The sequence below is a fragment of the Pelobates fuscus genome, chromosome 3, assembly GCF_036172605.1.
Source record: "Pelobates fuscus isolate aPelFus1 chromosome 3, aPelFus1.pri, whole genome shotgun sequence".
Lineage (NCBI taxonomy): Eukaryota > Metazoa > Chordata > Amphibia > Anura > Pelobatidae > Pelobates > Pelobates fuscus.
Window position 1 is genome coordinate 317049621 of NC_086319.1, and position 25601 is coordinate 317075221.

Sequence of the window (25601 nt, forward strand, 5' to 3'; positions counted from 1 at the left end):
ATTGCAAATTCTGTTTAATTTATACTTTATTATTTCCTGCTCTGTTAATAGCTTGTTCTACCCTGCATGAACCTCCTATGTGTGATTAAAGTTCAATTTACAAAGCAGGAGATAAAAACTTTTGGAGTTCGTTACATACTGATTGAAAGTGAAATCATTTATTTTCCCATGCAGGATGTGTCAGTCAAAGCCAAGTGGGTGTGGCTAGGGTTGCATAAACAGAAACAAACGTGATTTATCTCCTAAATGGCAGATAATATAGCAGTGAAACTTCAATGGCATGATCTATACCCCACAACTGCTTCATTAATCTAAAGTTGCTTTGTTGACTATAACTTCCCTTTAAGGACAATATAGCCAAACTAGACACAGTATCCCAGTCAGCGACGCTTTTACTTTAGCTATTTTGGCCTTAACCCCTTCAGGACCGCTACTTACCTGATCGCCGTCGGTCCCACGGCGGCGATCATCGCTCCTCCCGGTCCAGGGGGACTGCCTGTCTGCCCAGGCAGTCTCCCCTCGGCAGATCAAGACCCCACGGCCACGTGATCACTCGATCACATGACCGCAATAGGTGTCCATGTGTCTGCCTGCAGGGGGACTGTCTGTGCTGACAGGCAGTCTCCCTGCAAGTGGAAAATAAAAAATAAAGTTACAAAATAAAGCAATCAGTGTAAAAAAAATAATAATATCTATATATAATATATATACATGTATTATATCTATATATAATATATGTATATGTATCATATATATAATGTCATACTAAGTGTATTTTTATATAAAAATACACTTATATTTAAATTACACACGAATATATACAATATATATAATAACAATATATATGTGGTATATATATATATATTATTATAAAATACAAATAATATGTTAATAAAAATAAATAACAAAAAATAAAAATAATTTTTAATAATTAAAAAAATTATATATATATATATATGCAATTTTATTCTAACAGTATTTTGATATTGATATATATATATGTATATCAAAATACACTTAGAATGTAATGATATATATATATGTATAAATAAATACATAAAAATAATACGAAATATACATATGTCCATATACATAATTACATAAATAATTTCATAAATATATATGTAGACGTCAAATATATAAATATGTATATATATTAAAATTCTACGTGCGTATTTAAGTAATATTTTTACCTAATTAAGTAATTTTAATGATTGCAATTTGAGGGACCTGCCTGCCAACCCAGGCCGAAAGTCCAGATAATTTAATTTGCTAGCACTGTGTTTAACCCTGTAACTTTCTATGACACCCTAAAACCTGTACATGGGGGTACTGTTTTACTCGGGAGACTTCGCTGAACATAAATATTAGTGTTTCAAAACAGTAAAACATATCACAGCGATGATATTGTCAGTGAAAGTGAAGTTTTTTGCATTTTTCACACACAAACAGCACTTTCACTGAGGATATTATTGCTGTGATACATTTTACTGTTCTGATACACTAATATTTGTGTTCAGCGAAGTCTCCTGAGTATAACAGTACCCCACATGTAGAGGTTTTATAGTGTTTGTGAAAGTTACAGGGTCAAATATAAGGCTTGAGAATTAGCCCCATGATGGCATACCATTTGCAAAAGAAGACAACCCAAGGTATTGCAAATGGGGTATGTTCAGCCTTTTTTAGTAGCCACTTAGTCACAAACACCGGCCAAAGTTAGCGTTTTTTGCATTTTTAACACACAAACAAATATAAATGCTAACTTTGGCCAGTGTTTGTGACTAGGTGGCTTCTAAAAAAGACTGGACATACCCCATTTTGAATACCCTGGGTTGTCTACTTTAAAAAAAATATGTACATGTTAGGTGTGTTTCGGGGATTTATGACAGATAACGGTGTTACAATGTCACTATTGATACATTTAAAATATATATATATTGAAACAGCAATTTCCTACTTGTATTTATAGACCTATAACTTGCAAAAAAAAAGCAATAAAGCATGTAAACACTGGGTGTTTTTAAACTCGGGACAGCATTTTGAATCTATTTAGCAGTTTTTTTCATTAGCTTTTGTAGATAAGTAAAATATTTTTTCAAGTAAAAGTCCAAAAACATGTTTTTTTAAAAAATTTTCACCATATTTTATTATTTTTTTAAAATACAATATATGACATAATACAAATAATGGTATGTAAAGAAAGCCCTTCTTGTCCTGAAAAAAACAATATATAACTTGTATGGGAATCGTAAATGAGAGAGCGGATAATTACAGCTAAACACAAACACCACAAAAGTGTTAAAACTGCTCTCGTCCTTAACGTACAACATCGCAAAAACAGGCCGGTCCTTAAGGGGTTAAATTTGAAATCAACTTTAAATTCACCTTGACTCCTCACTTTTGTAAATAACCCTGATAAAGCCTTTTGAAAAGTGAAAGACGTGAGGAGGAAGTACCTCTAGTGACTATCTGACAGTCGCTAGAGATTAAATGTTAACATTTTCATTTTTCAGAAACAGCAATGAATTTCAAGAAATGGGACAGCATCTATGCACAAAATCACCTGGCTGTAAAGATTTTATATTTGATATTTTTAGCAGAGTTTCTCAGTTCATCCATAAAGTTTAGATGGATAGATGGATGGATGGATAGATGGATGGATGGATAGATATATCCACAGACAGACGGGCGAACAGACGGACGGACGGACGGACAGACAGACACTCATCTGCCCCGTGCAAACTTTCTATTAGATACATGGAAGCTAAATAGAAACAAATGTTATTGAATATACTAGTAATCAGAAATTCAAGTGATGAAGAAAGTATCAATGGTTTCTTTAGCTGCAACAACTGTAACATTAAGTTTCCTATTCAGTTATTGACTGAAAACAAAATGGCTTCCAAATGGCCTCCAGTGATGGCTTCCCTGAAGTGATTATAAAATCATTGTACTGCACTTTTGATTTCATGATAGGCTGTAAAATTATTCTTATTAACTATTACTATAATCATCCAGAGCTCTATACTACTGAATATTGTGCTCAACAACTCAAGGACATCCTCAGACATATCAACGCTTATCACAATTTTCTTGAGTCACGAGAGGTTTTGGTTGTAATCATTTTTTAGAGGATAATCATTTACTACTTTTCAGAGAAGTTAAATTGTAATGCAAAGGTTCTCCACACCCTGGCCTTTGATTTTTTATATTATTTCCCAATCAGCTTTTTCTTTTTTCTTTTTTTCTGATTATTGAAAGTTTCTTTCACTTTGATTCTGAAAGAGGTAATCAGTTTGTGATTGGTCTACTAGCCAAAAATAGGTTAAGACTGCCACCTGGTGGTTGATAAAACAAGTAATTGAACATTTTCTGTATTTTATGCATTTAGTCACAGCTTAAGCAGAGGTTTAAAGAAAGAAACATAACTGTACCAAGAATAGAAAAATGTCCAGCAAGACACATCAAGTGAGGTAACATGCAAATACTGAACTTAGAGATGGCTGCACACAACTGTCTGTTATATTAGTAATGATATTTTTTAAAAGCCAGGAAAATAAATACAGTACTTGTGACCTCAATTAAAAATGTGGTAGTAAGACAGGCCCTGTCTGTAAACCTTAATGCTGATGGCAGGGCACAGGTTAAGCAGGTAAAAAAAAGTGTCACAGATTTAATTTTGAGGATTCACCAACAGTAATACAGGCAAAACACTAACATCTAAATTTTGAGTGTCTTTATAGTGACAGTACATTGGTTCTGCATTCATAGGTACACAACATTATTACAGAGATGTTTGTAGTGGCTTTCATTGTGTCCCTTCATCCTTTGAAACATAAGGAGGCCTAAGGCCGCTGCCTAGTACCCAAAGACTATACAGGGGCCCAGGCACTGTGAAAATATTTGTCCCAGCTTGAGCCCATTTATCCTCCTTATACTAAGACTGAATGAGAAAATCCCAAGCTAATAACCTGCCTAGGACCCAAGGGGGTAATTATTTTTTCTCTGTAAAGATCCAGGGCTAAAGAATCCAACATCCAGGGCTTCATCCTCCAATGCCACCCTAAAACGCCTCTGACATTCATTATTGTGGTAATTCAAATATTTCTGTAAGTTTGCCAGGGAACAGGGAACTGTGGATCTCGTCTTGTGTTATGGAATTCTATTAGATTCCCCGCATATAGTCATTAAATCTACAACTCTCCAGCCATAAAGCCATAAAATGGGAACCACAGGCATGTTACTCCTATTTGTGTATTTATATCCGCATCCCACCACTACAGACATGGAAAAGTAAACTGGTTGGTTATTGCCCACTCACTTATTTTAGGTCAATAATTGTTTAAAGGTGCAGTGACCAGTGCATACAAAATAGCAAATCAAGTTACAATAATAAGGAATGTAACATATAGGAAACGTACATTGGAAGACGCTGATGGATGTTGTGTATCAATACTACCTCCACATAGTTAATCTACATCATACTTTCCTCACAGATATTAAAATTTGTGGTACAACATAGATTAAAAGGCTGTCTAAATCAGAATTGTGAAGACCCTTTTCCAGTAAGAGACAGAAGGGACAAAGAGACAGGGGAGAGAAAGAGAAAAAAAAGAGGCAAGATAAAAAGGATTTGAGAGAAGGGGAAAGGAAAGAGGGATAGGAGGGGAGAGGAGAAAAATAAATAGCACAGTGAACGTTGGGGCAGCAGTTTGCGGCCATACTTGCATATGTGCTAAACCACCAGATTAGTTATCCCGCTTCCCCCCCTCCCCCCCCCCCCCCCACCACCACCACATTAGCTCCTGGTTGTGCATATGTGTGAAAATCTGCCCTGGATAAAAACTTCTGCCAGTAGAACCACTGCCTCCCGCAAGCCTCCAGACAGATGGATAACTTGAGTGCTGGAGGCCTCCACGCAGGCCTCGAACGCTCAAGTAATCCATCTGTCTGGCCTCCTCGACCCACATCACCCACATCACCCACAAAGATAGGGGTGGTGATGTCCGCTGCTTCCTAAACATGTGTCAGCAACATCACTGAGTCCAGGAGTTGGGGAATTACAGATTATTTGTAAGTCTGATGGAGAAACTCTGGTTGGAAGGTAGAGTTCATCAGTCACTTGTTTTTGCCAGAAATTCTGGATCTTTTAGCAGTGCCACCAAATATTTTATTTATAAAATATTTTACCAGGAAAGATACATTGAGATTTCTCTCGTTTTCAAGTATGTCCTGGATCCACAAAACATTGCATTGATACATTAGGGTACAATAAAATGCAAAAACAATATTAATACACAATATATAAAAAATTTACCATAGAACAGGTAGGAAATATATAATCACCCATGACGTGCATACTGTTTTGAGGTATGTAGAGAGGGATCTCTTAACCCCTTAAGGATCAAACTTCTGGAATAAAAGGGAATCGTGACATGTCACACATGTCATGTGTCCTTAAGGGGTTAAAGGACTCTAGGCTTGGGGAAGATTTTAAAGTGTGCGGGAGGTCGTTCCACAATTGCGGCGCTCTGTAGGAGTAGGAGGATCGGGCCGCTTTCTTTTTGTATTGAGGTAGACTAAATAAAGTGCTGGTACTGGATCTGAGGTAATAGGAGGTGGGAAAAGCCGAGGAGAGCAAATATGAAGCAAGGTACCTCCCTCCACCACACAATGCCAACAGGTGTTTGAAAGCAACCTATTGGCAGTGAAGCAACACTCATTTATTTTATTATCCACGTGCTATAGGAAGAATCCCCCATATTCCTTTTTTTCTATCCCCATCAAACTGCTACGAGGATTTCAGTTATTTACAAATTGGCAGCCATGAGTACCAACTCGCTTATTTTTTTTTTACCCTACACCTGCTAACCACGGGTATAGGGTAGGAAGATATACCTAATGGGTCCTGCCCTGCTATTAATTAATGATCCCCATCCCACCACTAATGGGATAAAGGTCATTAACAGTTGGGTAAGCTGTTCAACTGTATATTGATAAACTCCCCTGATTTCCCAGGCATTATTGTAGGGTTTAGGGTGAGACAAGGGGCAGGTCCCTCATATTTTACATATACCCCATTCCTGACTAAGGGAAAGGGTATTAATACTAGTCAGTGGCTGCTCATCTATCATCTATCTATTGTGACCTGAATATTAGGTTTTTTTTACTGTTGGCCGCTGGTCAACCTCTGACACCATAAAATAAAGCATTCTAACAGTATTTTTTTCTTTATTTTTTATACAGAAAAATTTTAGCTTTTGAAGATCCCACATTGCCTCTAATTCCACAGTCACATAGGACCTCCTTGCACTGTTACCTATTCAAGTTAGTTTGTTTGAGTGCCTAACCTGTTCTTTGAAACCTTTGTTGTGTAACCTGAAGAAGCCTAGCAACAAGGGCCGTTCCCATTCACGTTGCCCAACACACAGACATTCAGCTTCCTTGCAGTGTAAGTACCATTACAAGTATTTCATTCTGATATAACTTATAATATGATACTATGTAAAATGAATGTTTATCAGTAAAGAGCTACAGAGGGGGTTTAGTCATTATGTCAGATTGTGGTAAATTTAACTCTGAATTGCAAAATATAGGTAACAATAGCTAATTTGAATTTTAAAAATGCTACAACTCACCTGGAGAGACAGCCGAAACATTACAATTTGGATTTTAATTTACTACAAATCCTTGTTTAGTGAATAAATCCCTAAGTTTTAACAAAACTACTAATAAAATACATATATGAGATCTCACAAGTTCTATATGATAATTGTTTTGTATGATCTTGATCAAAGTGTGTGTAGTGATAAAATTAGCATTATATTACAGGTTATTTTCACTGGTAACCATGGTAACAGTGTAACAAGCACAGTGCCCTATATAAGTGTAAAAAAAAAAGCTATTTCTTTTATATAAATGTGTGCAGCTATTTTGGGTTTTTTTCTGGTCTGTATGTGTCTTTACAAGGGCTGTTTACACTGTTTGTGTTTTGTGCCAATCTTACATATGGGCAAGTTTGTAACTATAAAAAAATGTCCTTTATTAATAGGTTTGATATTCAGTGCATCTACTTTGACTCTTGGTAATGTGCCTATGTTCTCATAATTCCTCTAAATTGCACAAATTTCCTGTTTGGCTGTAATTATTAACGAAACCAATGGCATCAGGAGGGCTTTTAGAAATGTTCTAGATCAGCTCTATAGCATTGCTCAGTGGTGTGAGAATTGACAAGGGAATTACAAATTTCAAGACTATATAACCAAGTAAACTGAGATAGCGAATGTTTGTAATTTATTTTGGTTTTTGTTTTGGCATAAAATGTCCAATATCTTTGGCCAGTTCTTCACAATTCATGTTAAAGGGTGACTACAAGCACCATAACCACTTCAGTGATTTGAAGTGGTCATGGTGCCTGAAACCTGTATGTGGGACAATTTACCAAAACGCAGCACATACAGATTTCAACAAATCTGTTACTCCACCGCAGAGTTCTGGACTGGCTAATGTAAATTCTGTGCATAGTTGGCATGTGTCATCAGCATGCACAGCATGCTTGCGACCGACTGCCAATGTCAGCACCCCCTTCTCGTGTCGTTTAAGTACTCCCTCAGCCCACCCTCTCTGACATCCCTCTACTCATGAGAGTGGAGGCGTGACTTCACTGAGGGAAGATCAGTTTTGGCCTTGGCACTTGAACAGAGGTCGGTTATTGTTTTTTTGTAATACCAGATTTGCAAGGGTTACCTAAAACACTGTTTTTTGGTTGGATAACCTTTTAAGTAAATAATAAAACTGTTGAGAGCCTATATATGAATCACAGAATACTTAGCTTTGTTCAAGTTATATCATTACCTGCAATGGCTTCGACAGGACTGCTGAATCCTACATATTGGTTATATGTGAACATTTGCAAAGCGTTTTGGAATTGAAAATATAAGCGGGTTTGTCACTTTACAGTATTTTATAAAGATATGTTATTTATGAAATACTGATCAAGGCTGTGTTAGGATTTCACTGAAATTCCGACACAATCCAAAGATGATATAAGACAAAGTAGGGAATACTTTGTCTTATAGACAAGCCTGAGGTTGACAAAATTCGACAAAACACGGAGCTCAGCCGTCAGCTTTTGTCCAATCTCAGCAGCTGTCACAAGTAGCGGCTGTCACAAGTACCGGCTGTGGTATTCGGGCATTGATCAAGCAAGAACATGAGATTCTCTCTAGAGTGAGTTGTACTCTCGCGCATGCGCAATAGTACATCACTGATACGGACCAGCAAGGCAAAGATGGCAGCAGCCACGAGGGGCTGCATGAGGTGAGTAATACTAAGCTTCCCCTGCGCTCCGCGACCACCGGACCCACACCGGATCTATCACTTACGGGGGTCTGTGCGAAATATGCGAAGACCCCCAGTAAGTGACAGATCCACTTTAAATAACCAGGCATCAGGGCCGGCCTTAGGGGTGTGCGAGCTGTGCGGCCGCACAGGGCGCCATGGTGCAGGGGGCGCCCTGCGGCCGCATAGCTCACACGGCATGTCTGTTAGCCGCAATGCTAACAAGACATTTGCCTTGGGCGGCATTTTCCAGGGGGCGGCAAAAAAAGCCGCCCCCAAATGCCCAAGGCAAATGTCTTGTTAGCCTTGCGGCTAACAGACATGCCTGGCTGCTGGGCGGTCGGGCGGCGCTGGCGGGCGGCTGGCGAGGGAGCACTTCCTCTGAGCTGTATGCTCAGCTCCCTCGCGCGCCGCACAGTGTGGCTGGGAGGTGGAGCCGGAATATGACGTCATATTCCGGCTCCCAGCCTCACTCTGCAGCGCGCGAGGGAGCTGAGCATACAGCTCAGAGGAAGTGCTCCCTCGCCAGCCGCCCGCCCGCCAGCGCCGCCCGACCGCCCAGCAGCCACTGGACCACCAGGGAGGAAGAGACCCCCCCCCAGCATTCCCAAAGGTAAGGAGGCGGGGGCGGGGGGGGGTGTGTGTCTGTGTGTGTGTGTGTGTGTGTATGTTAGTGTGTGTCTGTGTCTGTTAGTGTGTGTATGTTAGTATGTGTGTGTATGTTAGTGTGTATGTTAGTGTGTGTGTGTATGTTAGTGTGTATGTTAGTGTGTGTCTGTGTCTGTTAGTGTGTGTGTGTATGTTAGTGTGTGTCTGTTAGTGTGTGTCTGTGTGTATGTTAGTGTGTGTGTGTCTGTCTGTTAGTGTGTGTCTGTGAGTGTGTTTGTCTGTTAGTGAGTGTGTGTCTGACTGTGTGTGTGTGTGTGTGTCTGTTTGCCTGTGTGTGTGTGTGTGTGTGTGACTGTCTACGCGTGTGTGTGACTGTCTGCGTGTGTGTGACTGTCTGCGTGTGTGTGTGTGGGAAGGGGTAAGGAGGGGGGGACGGGAAGGGGGGGGGGCGCTGTGAAGATTTTTTTGCACAGGGCGCCCAAATGCCTAAGGCCAGCCCTGCCAGGCATCTTCCATTCTAAAAATAAAACACTCAGAATTAAATAAGTATATATTTTAATAATAATAATAAGTTTAATTTTGTTTAGTGCATAAAATGAAATCTCACCAAAGAAAACTGCTGGTTGATTTCAGCCATCACGATGCAGGTAAAATCTACACTATTAATACAAGTTTCAATTGTTACACTACTATATGTCCGTGTCTGTCTAACTGTCTGTTATTTGTTTTGTAGATATAAACATCGTGTTACACATGATGTCTAACTTACATCTCTCAGATCTTGCCTGCACTGACCTGTAGCCCAACATAAAACAAAAATATTGCTGTCAGCTCAATGTTATATTGCTTTTGTCCTTTAAATGTGATGAAAATATTCTCGACAAAACTTTGTAATCGTATTTTCTAACATATTTTATGGATGTGTCCTTTCACAGAACTACTGGGAACAACAAAAAAAGAGAGACTTTCTGATAGCTTGCAGAACAAGGTGCAACTTGTAGAAGATGAATTAAGGCGAGGTTACCGGCAGGAAGCTCTGACATTGAATGCAGCTATCGAGAACCTGACACGCATTTATCTTACAAGGTAATATAAACACTGTATGCAGTAACACAGTCAGGTCGGGGAGCAAACAGAACGGACATCACCTAGTAGGTAACCCGTTCAAAACATATTTTAACTGTAGAATAATGACTTGTGCGAAAATGTTGTTGAAAACATTTATTAAAGGAATACTATAGTCACCAAAACAACTTTTGCTTAATGAAGCAGTTTTTGTGTATAGATCATGCCTCTGAAGTTTTACAGTTCAATTCACTGCCATTTAGGGAATAGATCACTTTTGTTTCTGTTTATGCAGCCCTAGCCACACCTCCCCTGGTTGTGACTTACACAGCCTGCATGAAAACAAAATGCTTTCATTTTCAATCAGATGTAACTTTACTTTAAAAATTGAACTTCAATTACATACGGGAGGCTCCTGCAGGGTCTAGCAAGCTATTAATAGAGCAGTAGATAAGACATTCTAAATTAAACAGAATTTGCAATAAAGGCAGTTTAGACATTAGATGACTCTTTATAGTAAGTGTTTAGGAAGGCTGTGTAAGTCACATGCAGGGAGGTGTGCTTAGAGCTGTATAAACAAAGTGATTGAACTCCTAAATGACAGAGAATTGAGCACTGAGACTGCAGGAGCATGATCTATACACCAAATCTACTTCATTAAGCTAAAGTAGTTTTGATGACTATAGTGTCCCTTTAATAAAAGCTATTGTAAGTTTGTGCAAGATAAACAGGTACTCCACTTTTAGATCCCATTAACCTGAGGTTCTATTCTACATAAGATGAAATATCTGTAACATGGACTGGCATTAGTAGGTAAAGGGTCACTTCCGAGGATTTAGAATGCTATGTTTTAATATAATCGCTGTATTTTAGAAATGTTTCTTTGATGAGGTCTGAAATATAATATAAAATGCAAAAACCCAAACTGCTGCATTTAGCTCAACCGTGGAACTGAGTGTCTCCATCTTGGTTCATTCTCAATTATTGTTATAAGCTTTGCCCTATGTCACTGCCATTGAGCTTAGAGAGCACATACAGAGAGACAAAGCAATCACAAACAAGGTGTCAGATTCTTCTCTCACTCAATGCAATGTGTGCCCTAGTTGTACCAAAATTGAATCACATTCTGATTTGAATTGCTTAAACTCTAAAATACATTATAGGAGAATATCTAGGAATATATATATATAGTGAGAGAGAGAAAGGTTCAGTTTTGAAATGTTGACGATCCGCATTTTGATGTATTCACAGATAAAAAAAAAAACTCCAGTGAGTGCCCTCTTTTTATCGTGTTATCTTGCCCTCTTTCGTATCTTGTTATATAAATATATTTATATTATAGTTAATTTTTTATGTTTTATTTAAAGAAACGCTAAGACGCCACAAATATTGTATCTTTTACACTTGTAACTTTAGTGACCTTGTCCCTAGTTAGATATATCCCCCCTTCCTACAGTGTGTGCAAACAAAACAAAAAACAAACTGCAGTGCTGACCTCTCCTCCGCTAGCAATGTCTTGGAGGAGCCATGGCTTCCTCTGTCATTGGTCCAATGCATATTGGGGACCCGGTGTGCATACATGGTGAGTGCTGTCAACACGTCCAAGCTTTCCCATGGGAAAAAAATAATCAATGATTTTCTATGGGGGCTTCCACATGACTGAGTTTTTATTCAGTCATTGCAGGGAAAGCACCTCTAGTAAAAAAAATAGAGGAAAAGGGTTAGCGCTTAAAACCAGAACAAGGCAGAAACTTTAAAAGGGAATCCCTCAAAACCCTTAAAACACAATAAGAATAATAAAAAATAAATAAAAGCTGCGCCAATAAAAGAGTAAATAAATAGTCCAAATAAGAGTCCAAATAAAATAAGTAAAGTCTTAGCTGGATAAATCTTCTTTAGGTAGAATAGTCTATATAATACTGGATGGGGAACGATGTCCTCGTCGTCCTTCCACATGTAAATCCAATAATATGAAAAGATAAAAACAAATTTCCAAAATAGTGTAATATATTCACTAAAGTGTGACAAATTGAGTAAGAAAAGTATAGCACTCACATTTGGTAGAGCTATAGCTAGCTCTAGTGTGGAACGCGTACAGCGGTTTAGATCCCCGCTTGTAGGATATGCAGCAGCTTATTCTTTTCTTCAGAGGAAAAATGCCACTCAAAAAGATAAAAAGACACAACCAATAGTGTTCTCTCTTAATTGTGTATTTTATATATTAAAGATTTTTTTGGTTACTTTTTTTCGTTTGTGCCAATAATCTTTACATACACTTTATCCTTCACCTGGCATTTCTCTCCCTGGGACTCCAAGCAATCCTTGGTGGGGATTATTCCACCTACGCTATCATCAAGGAGCAGTCAGCCTGCTCCACACTTGTGAGTACCATTTTATTCTTTTATTTTATATATTTATTATTTTATACAGAGAACACTATTGGTTGTGTCTTTTTATCTCTTTGAGTGGCATTTTTCCTCTGAAGAAAAGAATAAGCTGCTGCATATCCTACAAGCGGGGTTCTAAACCGCTGTACGCGTTCCACACTAGAGCTAGCTATAGCTCTACCAAATGTGAGTGCTATACTTTTCTTACTCAATTTGTCACACTTTAGTGAATATATTACACTATTTTGGAAATTTGTTTTTATCTTTTCATATTATTGGATTTACCTGTGGAAGGACGACGAGGACATCGTTTCCCATCCAGTATTATATAGACTATTCTACCTAAAGAAGATTTATCCAGCTAAGACTTTACTTATTTTACTTGGACTTTCTCTTATTTGGACTATTTATTTACTCTTTTATTGGCGCAGCTTTTATTTATTTTTTATTATTCTTAAAGCGCCTCTAGTGTCTGTTAGTATGACAGCCATTACAGGTGGATTTAATCATGCAATGTAAACATTACAGCTTCTTAAAAAAACTGCAATATTTGACATTCCATAGTTAAAATGACAAAACCAATGCACCCAGACCACTTCATTGAGATGGAGTGACCTTGGTGACTTTAGTGGTCCTTTAATGGTATAATGTGCAGAGAACTGTCAGTTCCTCTTTATTAATACAGTTCTCATCAGAGGCATCAGGAAGCCACCTGCACATAGAATGGATTGGTGGTCCTTTGGTATGTAAACAGTGGCCGATCTGCTGCTCTCCCAGTCAAGCTTTCCTATTTACATTGTTTAATTGTATTGTTCCAAGCATTCTGCCACTACATAGTGCTGTCATACTCACTTTAGAAATGTTGACTTACAAATATTGTCATCAGAAGTAACCATTTACAATGCTTTGACAGCAGAACAAGGCATCATGCCAAGAGCACCTTAACAGCCTGTGCCAGTAATTTTTCTCCCACACTAATGCCTGATTTATTGCTTTATTGATATTCAGGTTGCAGACATTGGAAAAGGAATTTAGAAGTGCACAGTTGGAGTTAGACCAAGCTGAGAAGCAACAGATGGAAGCTCAGAAGACTCACTTTGAGCTTCTTCATCAGAACTGGCAGCTTCTAAAGACTTTACAGCAGCTCCGCCAGTCACTTGAAAAATCTGATCACAGAACGGACAGGAGGACCTGGATCGCGTCAGAAATTCCACGCTGGAAAAGAGCAGGCTCCCCAAATAGGCATTATCTTCTCTAAGCTAATTAAAAGGGCACTGTCTGTAAGCAACATAACCAGGAGATCTTGCTGTGCTGGATAAAGTGCCTAGAGAGCCCTGGCTCCATCCCCTGGTTTAAATGGTTTGACACAAATCAGAGCTCTAGGACTGCCCTCACTTTTTTATAAAACCTGAGTGACAGTGATTGATGAGAGAGTTGGATGTGGGTTAGTGCAGCACACTCAACAAAAATTTATTGTGTATGTTGGACAAAATTGGCCGTGATAAACCAAATGTGTTAATTTAGCCTTACAAATGTGGTTGAGATGGGAACTGTTACTCTTGGCCAGAAATAGCCGTCCTATTTATCAAACTGTTCCTAAATTATTTGATGTTAATCAGAGGGATGGACCAGGACATGTTGGGCAAAAAAACACTAATGCAAGCTGTAGTAGTTGTTATGTTGCTTACATTAGGCCTTCAAATGAACACTCCAAGCACCATAACCACTTTGGGACACTGTAATAGTTATGGTGTCAGGAATGCCCTAGAAAACCAACAATTTAAGTAGACAATACATTTTCTAATGGTTTTATATTTAACTATTGGTCTGACGGGTGTCACTCCCTGAGTCTCAGAAAGCTGAGCTAATCATGACAGTAGCAGGCGTGAACACCCATATTATACTAGTACATTTCTGCGGCTCTCTGCAACACTGGACTGGACTATTTTTCAACCATGGAATATCTACAATATTCATCTACACTGAACAAAATTATAAACGCTACACTTTTGTTTTTTCTAAAAAAAGTTACAAAACAAAACCAAAAAGGAGAAAACGTATAAATATCACCAAAAAGGGAATAATAAAATAGAACAACCTGTATATGAATGCTGAAATACAATTGGTAAATGTATCTGGGGAAAAAAGAAGAATATAGTGCAGTATAATCAGCACGGCGGTGGGGGAAGGGGATGATGGAAAACTAACTAGATGGATGCAAAATCCGGCGTATCTCCCTCTTAAAAAGGTTGGAACGGTATAGCGATGAACAATCTCCAGACTTACAAGATGTCCAATGACAATCAACATTTCTCCACATAAAAGTGGTATCCAGGACTCCAGCAAGTAGCAGGAAAAATCTCCCAGAATGGAAGATACAATAAAACAAACATTAATAAAACCGAGATAAAACAAAATAACAAGTCTTACGCGTTTCGTCCTATCAGGACTACCTCAGGGATGTATAATGTTGATCCATCGGGTTCTACTTAAATATGCTTTTGATATGCGCTCTTTTGTTTTTCCCCCCATTTTTCATGAGCTGAACGGAAAGATCTAAGACTGTTTCTATGTACACAAAATTTCCCTCGAATATTGTTCAGAAATCTGTCTAAATCTGTGTTAGTGAGCACTTCTCATTTGCCGAGATAATCCATCCACCTCACAGGTGTGGCATATCAAGATGCTGATTAGACAGCATGATTATTGCACAGGTGTGCCTTAGGCTGGCCACAATAAAAGGCCACTCTAAAATGTGCAGTTTTACTGTATTAGGAAGATCCGGGGGAGGGGCTCTGAAAACCAGTCAGTATCTGGTGTGATCACCATTTGCCTCACGCAGTGCAACACATCTTCTTCACATAGAGTTGATCAGGTTGTTGATTGTGGCCTGTGAATTTTGGTCAACTCCTCTTCAATGGCTCTGCAAAGTTGCTGGATATTGGCAGGACCTGGAACACGCTTGTATACACCGATCCAGAGCATGCCAAACATGTTCAATGGGTGACATGTCCGGTGAGTATGGTGGCCATGCAAGGACTGGGATGTTTTCAGCTTCCAGGAATTGTGTTCAGATCCTTGCAACATGGAGGCTGTACATTATCATGCTGCAACATAAGGAGATGGTCATGGATGAATGGCACATCAATGCGCCTCAGGATCTCATCACGGTATCTCTGTGCATTCAAAATGCCATCAATAAAATGCACCTGTGTTCGTTGTCCATAACATACGCCTGCCCATACAATAACCCCATTGCCACTATGGGCCACTCGATCCACAACATTGACATCAGCAAACCGCTCACCCACACAATGCCATACACTCTGTCTGCCATCAGTGAAAACCGTGATTCATCCATAAAGAGAACACCTCTCCAAAGTGCCAGATGCCATCAAATGTGAGCATTTGCCCACTCAAGTAGGTTACGACGATGAACTGCAGTCATGTCGAGACCCCGATGAGGATGAAGAGCATACAGATGAGCTTCCCTGAGACGGTTTTTGACAGTTTGTGCAGAAATTCTGGTTATGCAAACCAATTGTTGCAGCAGCTGTCCAGGTGGCTGGTCTCAGACGATCTTGGAGGTGAAGATGCTGGATGTGGATGTCCTGGGCTGGTGTGGTTACACATGGTCTGCGGTTGTGAGGTCGGTTGCATGTACTGCCAAATTCTTTAAAAACGCCTTTGGAGACATCTTCTGATAGAGAAATTAACATTCAATTCACGGGCAACAGCTCTGGTGGACATTCCTGCAGTCAGCATGCCACTTGCACGCTCCCTCAAAACTTGCGACATCTGTGGCATTGTGCTGTGTGATAAAACTGCACATTTTAGAGTGGCCTTTTATTGTGGCCAGCCTAAGGCACACCTGTGCAATAATCATGCTGTCTAATCAGCATCGTGATATGCCACACCTGTGAGGTGGATGCATTATCTTGGCAAAGGAGAAGTGCTCACTAACACAGATTTAGACAGATTTGTGAACAATATTTGAGAGATATATGCCTTTTGTGCACATTGAAAAAGTCTTAGATCTTTGAGTTCAGCTCATGAAAAATGGGGGCAAAAACAAAAGTGTTGTGATTATAATTTTGTTCCATGTAAGTACTGGTACTGGTCATCATACTTGGTAATATTTTTGCAGACTATAAAGGAAAATTTACACAGAATGAAAAGGATATAGTGTATATAATTTATTTCAGCACATATGGATACATACAAATATTCTACAATCTGACCAACTTTAAACCACACCCTCTGAATAGCAAAAATTTATTTGCTTGCATTGGTTTAGTGATGGTCCCTTTATACAATTTTCTTAAATTATAGTAATTTATACGTAACCTGCGGAGATTAAAAAATATTTTAGAACTGATTAATTAGTTAGTTGTCAACGTGGAAATGTCTTGTTTGTCTAGGATGTCAATCATTATTTGGACATTGCAGCCCAAATATTACAAGGAGGAATTTACGGTTTAAAATCTAAATAGTTTATTATGATGGGACTGTACATATAAAGGAACACTCCACAAACCATTACCACTACAGCTCTCTAGGTCTGAGAATACACATAGCATGTGTAATGGGGCTACAATGCATGCATGGGGGGCATTCTGCAACACACTTTTAAATGCATTTTTTTGTGCTTATTTTTTAAATGAGACAGGAGAGGGACAATGGAGATGTGGCCTGGGAACATAGGTGGCAACTCAGCGCTGTACTGCTTGAACAGAGTTTATTTGTGTGCAAATGGTTTTATATATTTCTATGTCTATGTATGTACAAATGGTTTTATATATGTCTGTGTTTATATATGTACAAATGGTTTTATATATGTCTGTAACACTTATTTGATATAAGACTGTGTTGAGACACAAACTGTGGAGAGGACTGGAACAAACACAAACTGTGTAAAAAGTGAGATTGGTTTGACACATCTGAAGAGAGGACAATATTGGGGCAAATATTAACTGGAGAGGCAGAGTGGGGCAGATGCAATCTGGGGTAGCTGGGGCAATCATGAACTGGGGGGAAGGAGTAGCTGTGGGTAGCTATAGTCCTTGGAATGTCCCTTTTAAATGAAAAATGTAATTGCCCATTTTGTAAATCACCAATTAGTAGATCTACCCTTAATAAAAACATGCATGTATTTATACCTGTATATTATATTATTATTTTTTTGTTTAATTGAGAGTATATCTAAAAACAGCTTTAAAAGCTGCAGATCTCTTGTTTGCAGCCCTTGAGAGCCCTTCCCATTTATTCTTAAATTAAATTTTCAGTCTGTGCTGGGTAATACATCAGTCATAGACTTCTCAATAAGTCTCTTTGCTGGAGCTGCCAGCACACACACACAAGTAATCACAGTAATACAGCTTAATGAGAAGTAGGGAAAACAGGCACAAGCCTTCTAAGCGGAAGAAAACAAAAGGTGTTTCTGCCCCAGTTATAAAAGTGATGATTTATATTGAAATCAGCACTTTTACAAGCTGCCACAATCGTGACAAGCTCCGGACATATAAAGCACTTTATCAAGCTGAGTGTGGCTTTAGGTAAAGGATTTTCCTGATATCATACCTACTTTGGTCACAAGATGACAGTGCTGGATCGTTTAACCCCTTAAGGACACATGACATGTGTGACATGTCATGATTCCCTTTTATTCCAGAAGTTTGGTCCTTAAGGGGTTAAACTGCTCATAGGGTCTAACACTGATTTAAAGATCCACATTAATGATCTACTAAATTCATATAAAATTGTGTAGAGATTATCTAGCAAATGTATAGACTAGATTGTTTAGCAGAATTACAGTGTAAGCAATGTGTGCATTCATTATATTTGTACTTTTGTTCAATGTTTGACTAGCACTATTTTAGATAATATATATTTGGAACAATTCATACTATGCCTGACAGACCTTTTCTACAAAGCTAACTGCACTTGTTCTACATGTCTATTACATGTCTATAAAATTATCAGCCTGGCAAAGCATAGTCTCATTTTTGGTGAAAAGACTTACATTCTGTCAAGTGAATTCAATGTATATTTAGTAACAAGAATACATTTGCCTTATTGCATCCCGAGTGTCCGTATTTAGGAGGGACAGTCGCTATTTTGGGCCCAAATTCCTCTGTCCCTCTTATCTCTTCTAATATCCCACTTTTCTAGGAGCTCCAATTTGTTGGTGTATCTGAATGTATACCAGAGCTCCACGGCAATAATACATTAATGTGTCTTTAAACTACACTAAATGTGTTGAGAAATCAGTCTTTGTAAATAAAGTACATTGTCCTTGTTTTAAATTACATTTTAGTTACCGGTATATAAATCGTTATTAGAACAGAACAGCCGTGCCATTCCATTTGAAATGTTAGGAGGAGTGTTATTGTGAAAGTGCCTTTAATGTGTAAAATGTTCTAGAAACAAATATTCTGTATATTCCACTATTTAAATATGTGTTCCGCTTCGCAAAAGTGCTAGAGAGAAATCCCTCTTCAGCGTTTTTAGCTTTGTGAAGTCTCCCAGATATGATCGGTTGTGAGATATAAATTGCCCCAACTGAAAGTGCTTCTTCCAACCAGAACTGGCACAAATCAGACAGGAGGGTGTGAGGGTAAAGTGCTCCAAAACTGACTACAACTCCTCGTGCAGCTTCCTCATTACTTGGCAGTAAGCCATAAAGTGAAAGGCATATTGTAATAAATGCTCGAGTATTTCTTTGATGTGAATACTTGTGGTTTTATAGGCCATTGCTTTTTATTTCCAGTGCTGGAGTCTTTTTTTGTTTTGTTTTATCCCTTACTATATTTTCAACCAGACTACAGGGCAGAACATCTTATGTGCTGCCCATAAGTATGAAAAAATATTGAGTTTCCAGGATCTGACAAACCTAAACAGATGACAGCAGGTGTCTTGGAAAATATTCAGTAGAACTTGCTGTAACCTAAACTGGGAAGAAAATGCTTTTGGTGCTTTTGGCAGAGTCTTTCATAAAATAGGTTTATTTAATTAACTCGGAATGGTAGTAAATTGAAATGTGAATAGCAAAATCAAGATTATAGCTAAATTAGAGATTTTTTTCTAGATCAGCCATTTCAGCCTCAAGTTAGCAATTCACACTTTGATTGTGGTAGCCCAGGTGACATGAACACTTTCTAATTAGAAGTGACAGTCCGATAACATTCTGTATTTAAGGATGCGCCTTATGAGCAGGCAGCATTCAAGTTTCTAAATGGAAGCAGGCCAAACAGAGCATTCAACGCGCACAACTAGCAAAGGGGACCAAATCAGTATCATGACATAGACTAGTTGACTGTAGACGAGTCTTTCATGTCTCACTATCACTGTCTAAACTGCAACAAGTTCAAATCGGGGTTAGCCTGTCCATGCACCTATACTGATGATCAAACATCTCCCTGCTAAATACCCAATAGCATGCATTGAAGGCTCAATGGTGCTCTCCTTTCTGAAACTACATTGACACAGTACTTCCAAGACAATGACTATGGGGGACTTGCCTTTTGTAGTTTGGAAGGAGCATAAATGTGTAATGAGATTTTATATCTAAATGCTCTGCACTTGAGAAAGCAGTGGAGCAGGCATACAAATGCTACATTATTAGATTGCAGAGCTTTAACTTGCCCACTAACAGATATTTGACAATGCCCATCTCCATAACTTCATGACAATGCCCATCTCCAGAACCTCATGACACTACAGAGAGAACTCTCTGGTTTGATTAATATAGCGTGTAATTGAGCCCTCACCAGATCAAAGACCTTTTTTTTTTAGCACAAATGCTGATAAATGTGGTTAGTCACTATTAGTCATAATGATTGCTAAGCACAGAATGTCCACGTACATTGGCAAAATGCGAAACACAAATAATTGTGTCTGTTACAAGCCAGACAAAATTGCAGAGGTAATTCAGTCATACTACTTGCCTCTATGTGCTCCCTCACCATACGGTTAGAATGTCTTTGACTCAGACAACTTACGACTACCTCCAGACATACACACAACGCAAACTTTCCGGTACAGACACACAACTCCTAGAAGACCCTCTTACTGAGGAAGAACTGGTCCTAGCAGTCAAGACTACTCAGACAGGCAAGAGTCCAGGACCTGATGGACTGACATTGTAATACTACAAACAATTTGCTTCCACAGTTTACCCGCACTTCGTTGCATTGTCCAATGCAATTCAGGTAGGGGACTTCCATGCCAGGGCAAACTTTGTCATCTAACATCACTATAATCCCCAAAGAGGGCAAAGACATAGAGCACTGTGCAAACTATCGCCCAGTTTCCCTCCTGAACTGTGAATAAAGCTTTTTGCAAAAATGCTGGCCATGTGATTGAAGCCTCACCTGGGTTCTTTCATTCATGAGGACCAAACATCTGGTGAGATCATACACACTTTCAAATCCATTCCATCCTATCTAAATTATTTGACAAGCCACCACCTTTTGAACTGGCACACTTTTTCCTACACCACACGACTACTCCTGTGGTGGCATACAAAATGTCAAGTTCACATTCTGAACGTTCTTAAGAGGCTCATCCCTCTGTACTGGAAGGGGTCCATTAACCCCTCTAGACATTTGGCATTTGCACATAGAGGAACTACGTGCTCTGGAGGAGGTGATTTTTACTGCATCTGGGAGGGAGCAGATGTGCGCAGCATTTGGACGCACTGGATAGTGACCTTCCCATTGGAGGACTTTCGAGTTTTGCTGTCCTAGCTTCCAGTATGCCCATGTGGTGACTTCTCCGGCATGAGAGATGGAAGGAACATGGTGCGCCATACTGGGTGGATCTGAAGGGGCTTCTACTGTCATTTTTGCTCTTGTCCCCTACCTTTTTCTTTCGCTCTTTCTTTCCGAACCCCTTTGTGTTCTGCTTTTGAGTATGATTTGTTACATAAAACAGCGGTGAGACACACATTATGTTTTTAGAAATACTTGGAAAACCAATTGCTCTCCAGGAAGGTGCAATTGTAGAGATGCATTTATATTCATGCTAATTTATCCATTTTGTTTTTAACTATTGTGCTTTGCCCTCTCTTCCCTTCCCTATTTTTTTTCTAGATCCCTTCCTGACGTATGAAAAATCTAATAACAGATGAGAAATGAGAGTAAATATGTGTTATATTTTGTACAAACATCTTATGTGCTGCCCAAAATGGATGTGTTTTGATCACCTGATATAATTGTGTTGGTCATATCTTGGTACACTTTACTCATTCTCAATAAAAATTGTCAATATAAAAATAATTGAAATTTACATTAAATTCCCTACAGTTCAAACAATAGCATACCTCCCAACAATCAGATGGGGGAATTTCAGTGTCTGCTTTAGTTCCCTGGTTTACCCCAGATGTGGGACACCAGGGAAACAAAGCAGTCCCCAGAATTTGGACTGTTGGGTGGCCTGCATTAGGGCTTTAATCTCTCAATATTGAATGGTAGTGTGGTGAACCCTTGTATCCCGACTGGATACCTCCACTAGATTCTCCTCTCAGCTGGAACAGGAACCCTTTAGGAATTGTAACTCCATTCCCCAGACAGATAACACATGATGCTGGGAAGAACAACTATTTTCATTGCAGCCTTTTATGCACAGAGCTCCAGCATGGGGTGTCTATTAATCACATACATGTCATCTCTGTGTCTGGGAGATAATTGAGTCTGGATACTGAGAGCCTAATACAGAAAAAACACAAAAACTGATAGAAAACAACTCTGAACCCTGACATGTTATACATAGCTCTTGTTGGAGCGCTCAATCTGGCCAAAAGGCGCCCTGATCCGTGAAAGTTTGAGGAAATGCCACCCCGTCAAAGTTTACACCGGCCACTAGAACAGTCATAGACAAAATTAGTTCCAGGCATTTGGAATCACATACCGGTGTTTTAATTGGGTCTCTGGTGGGCCAAGGCAAGGCGGTTCCCCCTGGGGAAATAGCGATTGTTCCCCTTGATGGACTGTAACTCCCCTACAAAAAGCACTCTTATAGGATATTAGGAAATGAGAACCATGGGCAAATATGACCGAACTGGTGTGCTGTTTGCGGCTGAGCCAGAGTTCCAGGAGAAATACAGAAAAGTCCAGTGATGAGATTGGGATGCTATGGCTCGTTGTAGAGGCTGGGGTTGGTGCTCACAGAACTCATGGAGGGGAGAGGGAACAGGGAGCCAGAGGAGTGTTATAGTCTTTTTAATGAGTTTTGAACAGTGTACTTGGCGGTATCTGCCACAGGTAGTGAAGTGAAAAACAAATTGTAACATTTGGGCTAAAGTAGCTTCTACTGCATCTCATGCAGGACCAGATTTTTTGCAAAATGTGGGATTGGAACTTGGAAGGTGTGTGTCGTCTCTTCACAATGCTCCGTCAATACCTCTTATTGCAAATGTGCCATAAGATCAGTGTAAAATCCTGCAGTCTCAGCTGAACTATTTTAGCCTAAATGTTACCATACAGATATGAATTTGCTGTTGGCTTTCAACTCACTGTATAGTGAATAAACCTGCAGATGGTTTTAGTTGGGCTGTAAATGTAAGCCAACATTTCACCCATTATATGTGTAGATAACACGTTTGAAAATACGTTTGAAATACACAAACATAACAAGTGAGGTTTAAAAAAAAGACTACATATTTATTTATTTTTTTTAGAAATAAAGAAAGAAAAACGACCGCGGCAGGACTCGAACCTGCAATCTTCTGATCCGAAGTCAGACGCCTTATCCATTAGGCCACGCGGCCTGCTATCAGAAATGTTGTCTAACTGGCTTATAACAGCGTCCCTCCTCTGTGTTTATGGAAGTGGTTCATATGTATTGTGTTACACGTGGGGCTTCACGATTTAACTCGCGTTACTTATCAACCGCGGTAAAGCTCGCCCGACTTCTTCCGACATCAATCACGATGCCTGCACGGCTCTCAGTCTGCCCGCCTCCCCTCGCCTTGGCTGGGGCACACATAAATCGAGTCCCCGGCTTTTAGGCCGCAGCGGTGACTGGAGCCACATTTCTTCCAGCTGTGCAGTAATAGTGAGGGGTAATTATTATTCACATATCACAGGCACTCAGTGCAAGGTAATATATTAAAAAATTAAAATAGATATCTGCTTTAGCCATTACTGCAGGATGTGACCTTCTTACCACATGGAGTGATCATAGTAAATAGAAGATTTAATAGAGGAATACTCAATTTAGTTAGATTTAACCAGAGATTAAATATCTTCTAATATTGAACAATTTATTTAAGTAACAATACTATTTAAGTATTGTGCATTAACAAAAATGTGTTACTATACTTTGTCTTTAGTAATCAAGCTACTCATCAAATATTATGTGCTATAATGTTATACATTTTTTTTAAAAAAATCATAATTGGGGTTCATTTACTAGATTCTTAATAGTAGGGAATTACAATTCCAGTGGAAAATTAAGGCTACATGCTGGAGTTTAGGTCACAAAACTAATAGACGGGGTTTATGCACTAAACACGGAATATTATTGAATTAAAACCAAACTTAAACATTAATTAGTTTGTCTCTAAGACTAAATGTAATTTAGGTTTAGTGTTTGGTGAATATACCCCCACATTGTTGTGTCGACCCCTGGTATGTTAACAGTACCCCATTAACCTTTAAATATAATTTGATATACACCAGAGTGTTTGTATTAAACAAGAAAAAGTTGTAAATCTTGCACATGCTGTATATTAGTTGTTTTCATAAATGTTTTTCTTTTTTATAGTTACATAATCCTTTTTTTTTTTTTTTTTTTTTAATGCTTGTTTTAAGCACTTGCTGAGGAGCTCTGGAGAATATTTACAATGGAATTGTTGCTGAGGAGAACCACTTTGCTCTTACGCCCATGGAAAATAAGAGCTTGGAGATGCCACAAAAGCACCTTGGTGTCACCGTTACAATCAGAATCCCCTGATCCAAAAACACAGCAGAGGCGCATGAATCCGTTGAATATACAGATGCTTTCTAAAGGGTTACATGAGCAGATATTTAGGGGTAAGCAATACGAGTATTGTGAAGAAAATATTCAAAAGGGCATAAACCACTTGAAGACCCATGACCTTTGGGGCCAAGGAACCTCTACTGTCAATGATGTAGAACTAAAACTGCCCACCATGTATGGAAACAATATTGAGGAGCACTTTCAGATTTTGGCTCAGAAGCAAAGTTTTCCATACTTGGAGGCAGCTAATGAACTTTTGCAGTGTCAAATACCAGACATGCCAACTGAGTGGGCCTGGCAAGCTGGATGGACCAAGTATACAACAGATGGACGGAGAGAGTTGGTGGACTTCCCAGATGAAAGAGCATTGGTCTTTGATGTGGAAATTTGCATGTCTGAGGGTCAGTGTCCAACGCTGGCTGTAGCTGTTTCTCCTCAGTGTTGGTAAGACATTCACAGTGATGGTGGTTATGGTTCTGTCTTTTTACTTCATTACATGAAAGAATCAGATTACGTGTGTTTTTTTTTTGTGGTTTTTTCAGGTACTCTTGGTGCAGCAGAAGGTTAATAGAGGATCGATACACATGGTCTAACCAGCTTTCTCTGTCAGATCTCATCCCTCTGGAGACATCAACAAATGCCAACTGCAGTGTCAAACATAACTGGACGGAGAGGCTGGTTGTAGGACACAATGTCAGCTTTGATCGCGCACATATTAAAGAACAATATCTTATCAAAGTAAGAACATGTTATCTGTGTGACTCCTCTTGGAACATATACTATCCTCATATGGAATCAAAATAAACATTTGAAATAACATTCAGAAGGTTATTCACTAAAGTATAAATTGTCAGATTTCAAAGTAAATTTTAAATTTCAGGCAACAATAGCCAAACGGAAAACATAGCTGACGTTGAGATTAGTTTTTTTGGGGAGGGAAGGGAGTGCAGGTGGATTCTTCCACTTCAGCTATTTAAGTTAAACATTTTTACATTGTTTTTTGACGTACCAATAATTCACACTTTGAGGGTCACTATAGTCACCCAGACCACTTCATGTCAATGTTCCTGTCCTTTTAACCCTGCATACATTGCAGGTAGTTTTTTTTTTTTTTTTTTGCTTTGCTTTTTTTCTTTTTTAAACTGCAATGTTTACATTGCAGGGTTAAGCCCACCTCTAGTAGCTGTCAGTATATTAGCCACTACTGGTGTTTTTCTG

General features: G+C 39.0%; 1 protein-coding gene and 1 non-coding gene across 3 annotated transcripts in view; one reads left to right on the plus strand and one right to left on the minus strand.

Moving 5' to 3' along the window:
• Positions 1 to 23096: 23096 nt before the first annotated feature.
• Positions 23097 to 23169, minus strand: TRNAR-UCG (transfer RNA arginine (anticodon UCG)). The gene has a single exon. It is a non-coding gene; the product is annotated as a tRNA-Arg (tRNA).
• A 41-nt stretch (positions 23170 to 23210) lies between these two features.
• Positions 23211 to 25601, plus strand: part of POLG (DNA polymerase gamma, catalytic subunit) — a 28341-nt gene continuing 25950 nt past the window's right edge. Inside the window, exons 1-3 of one of the 2 annotated variants that reach the window (XM_063448896.1) lie at positions 23211 to 23501; positions 24215 to 24827; positions 24926 to 25121. In XM_063448896.1, coding sequence (XP_063304966.1) covers positions 24247 to 24827; positions 24926 to 25121 — 777 coding nt within the window. In that variant the 5' untranslated portion in view covers positions 23211 to 23501; positions 24215 to 24246. Of the gene's footprint in view, positions 23502 to 23529; positions 23585 to 24214; positions 24828 to 24925; positions 25122 to 25601 lie in introns of those variants that run through there. The other variant, XM_063448897.1, reaches the window with a different exon arrangement.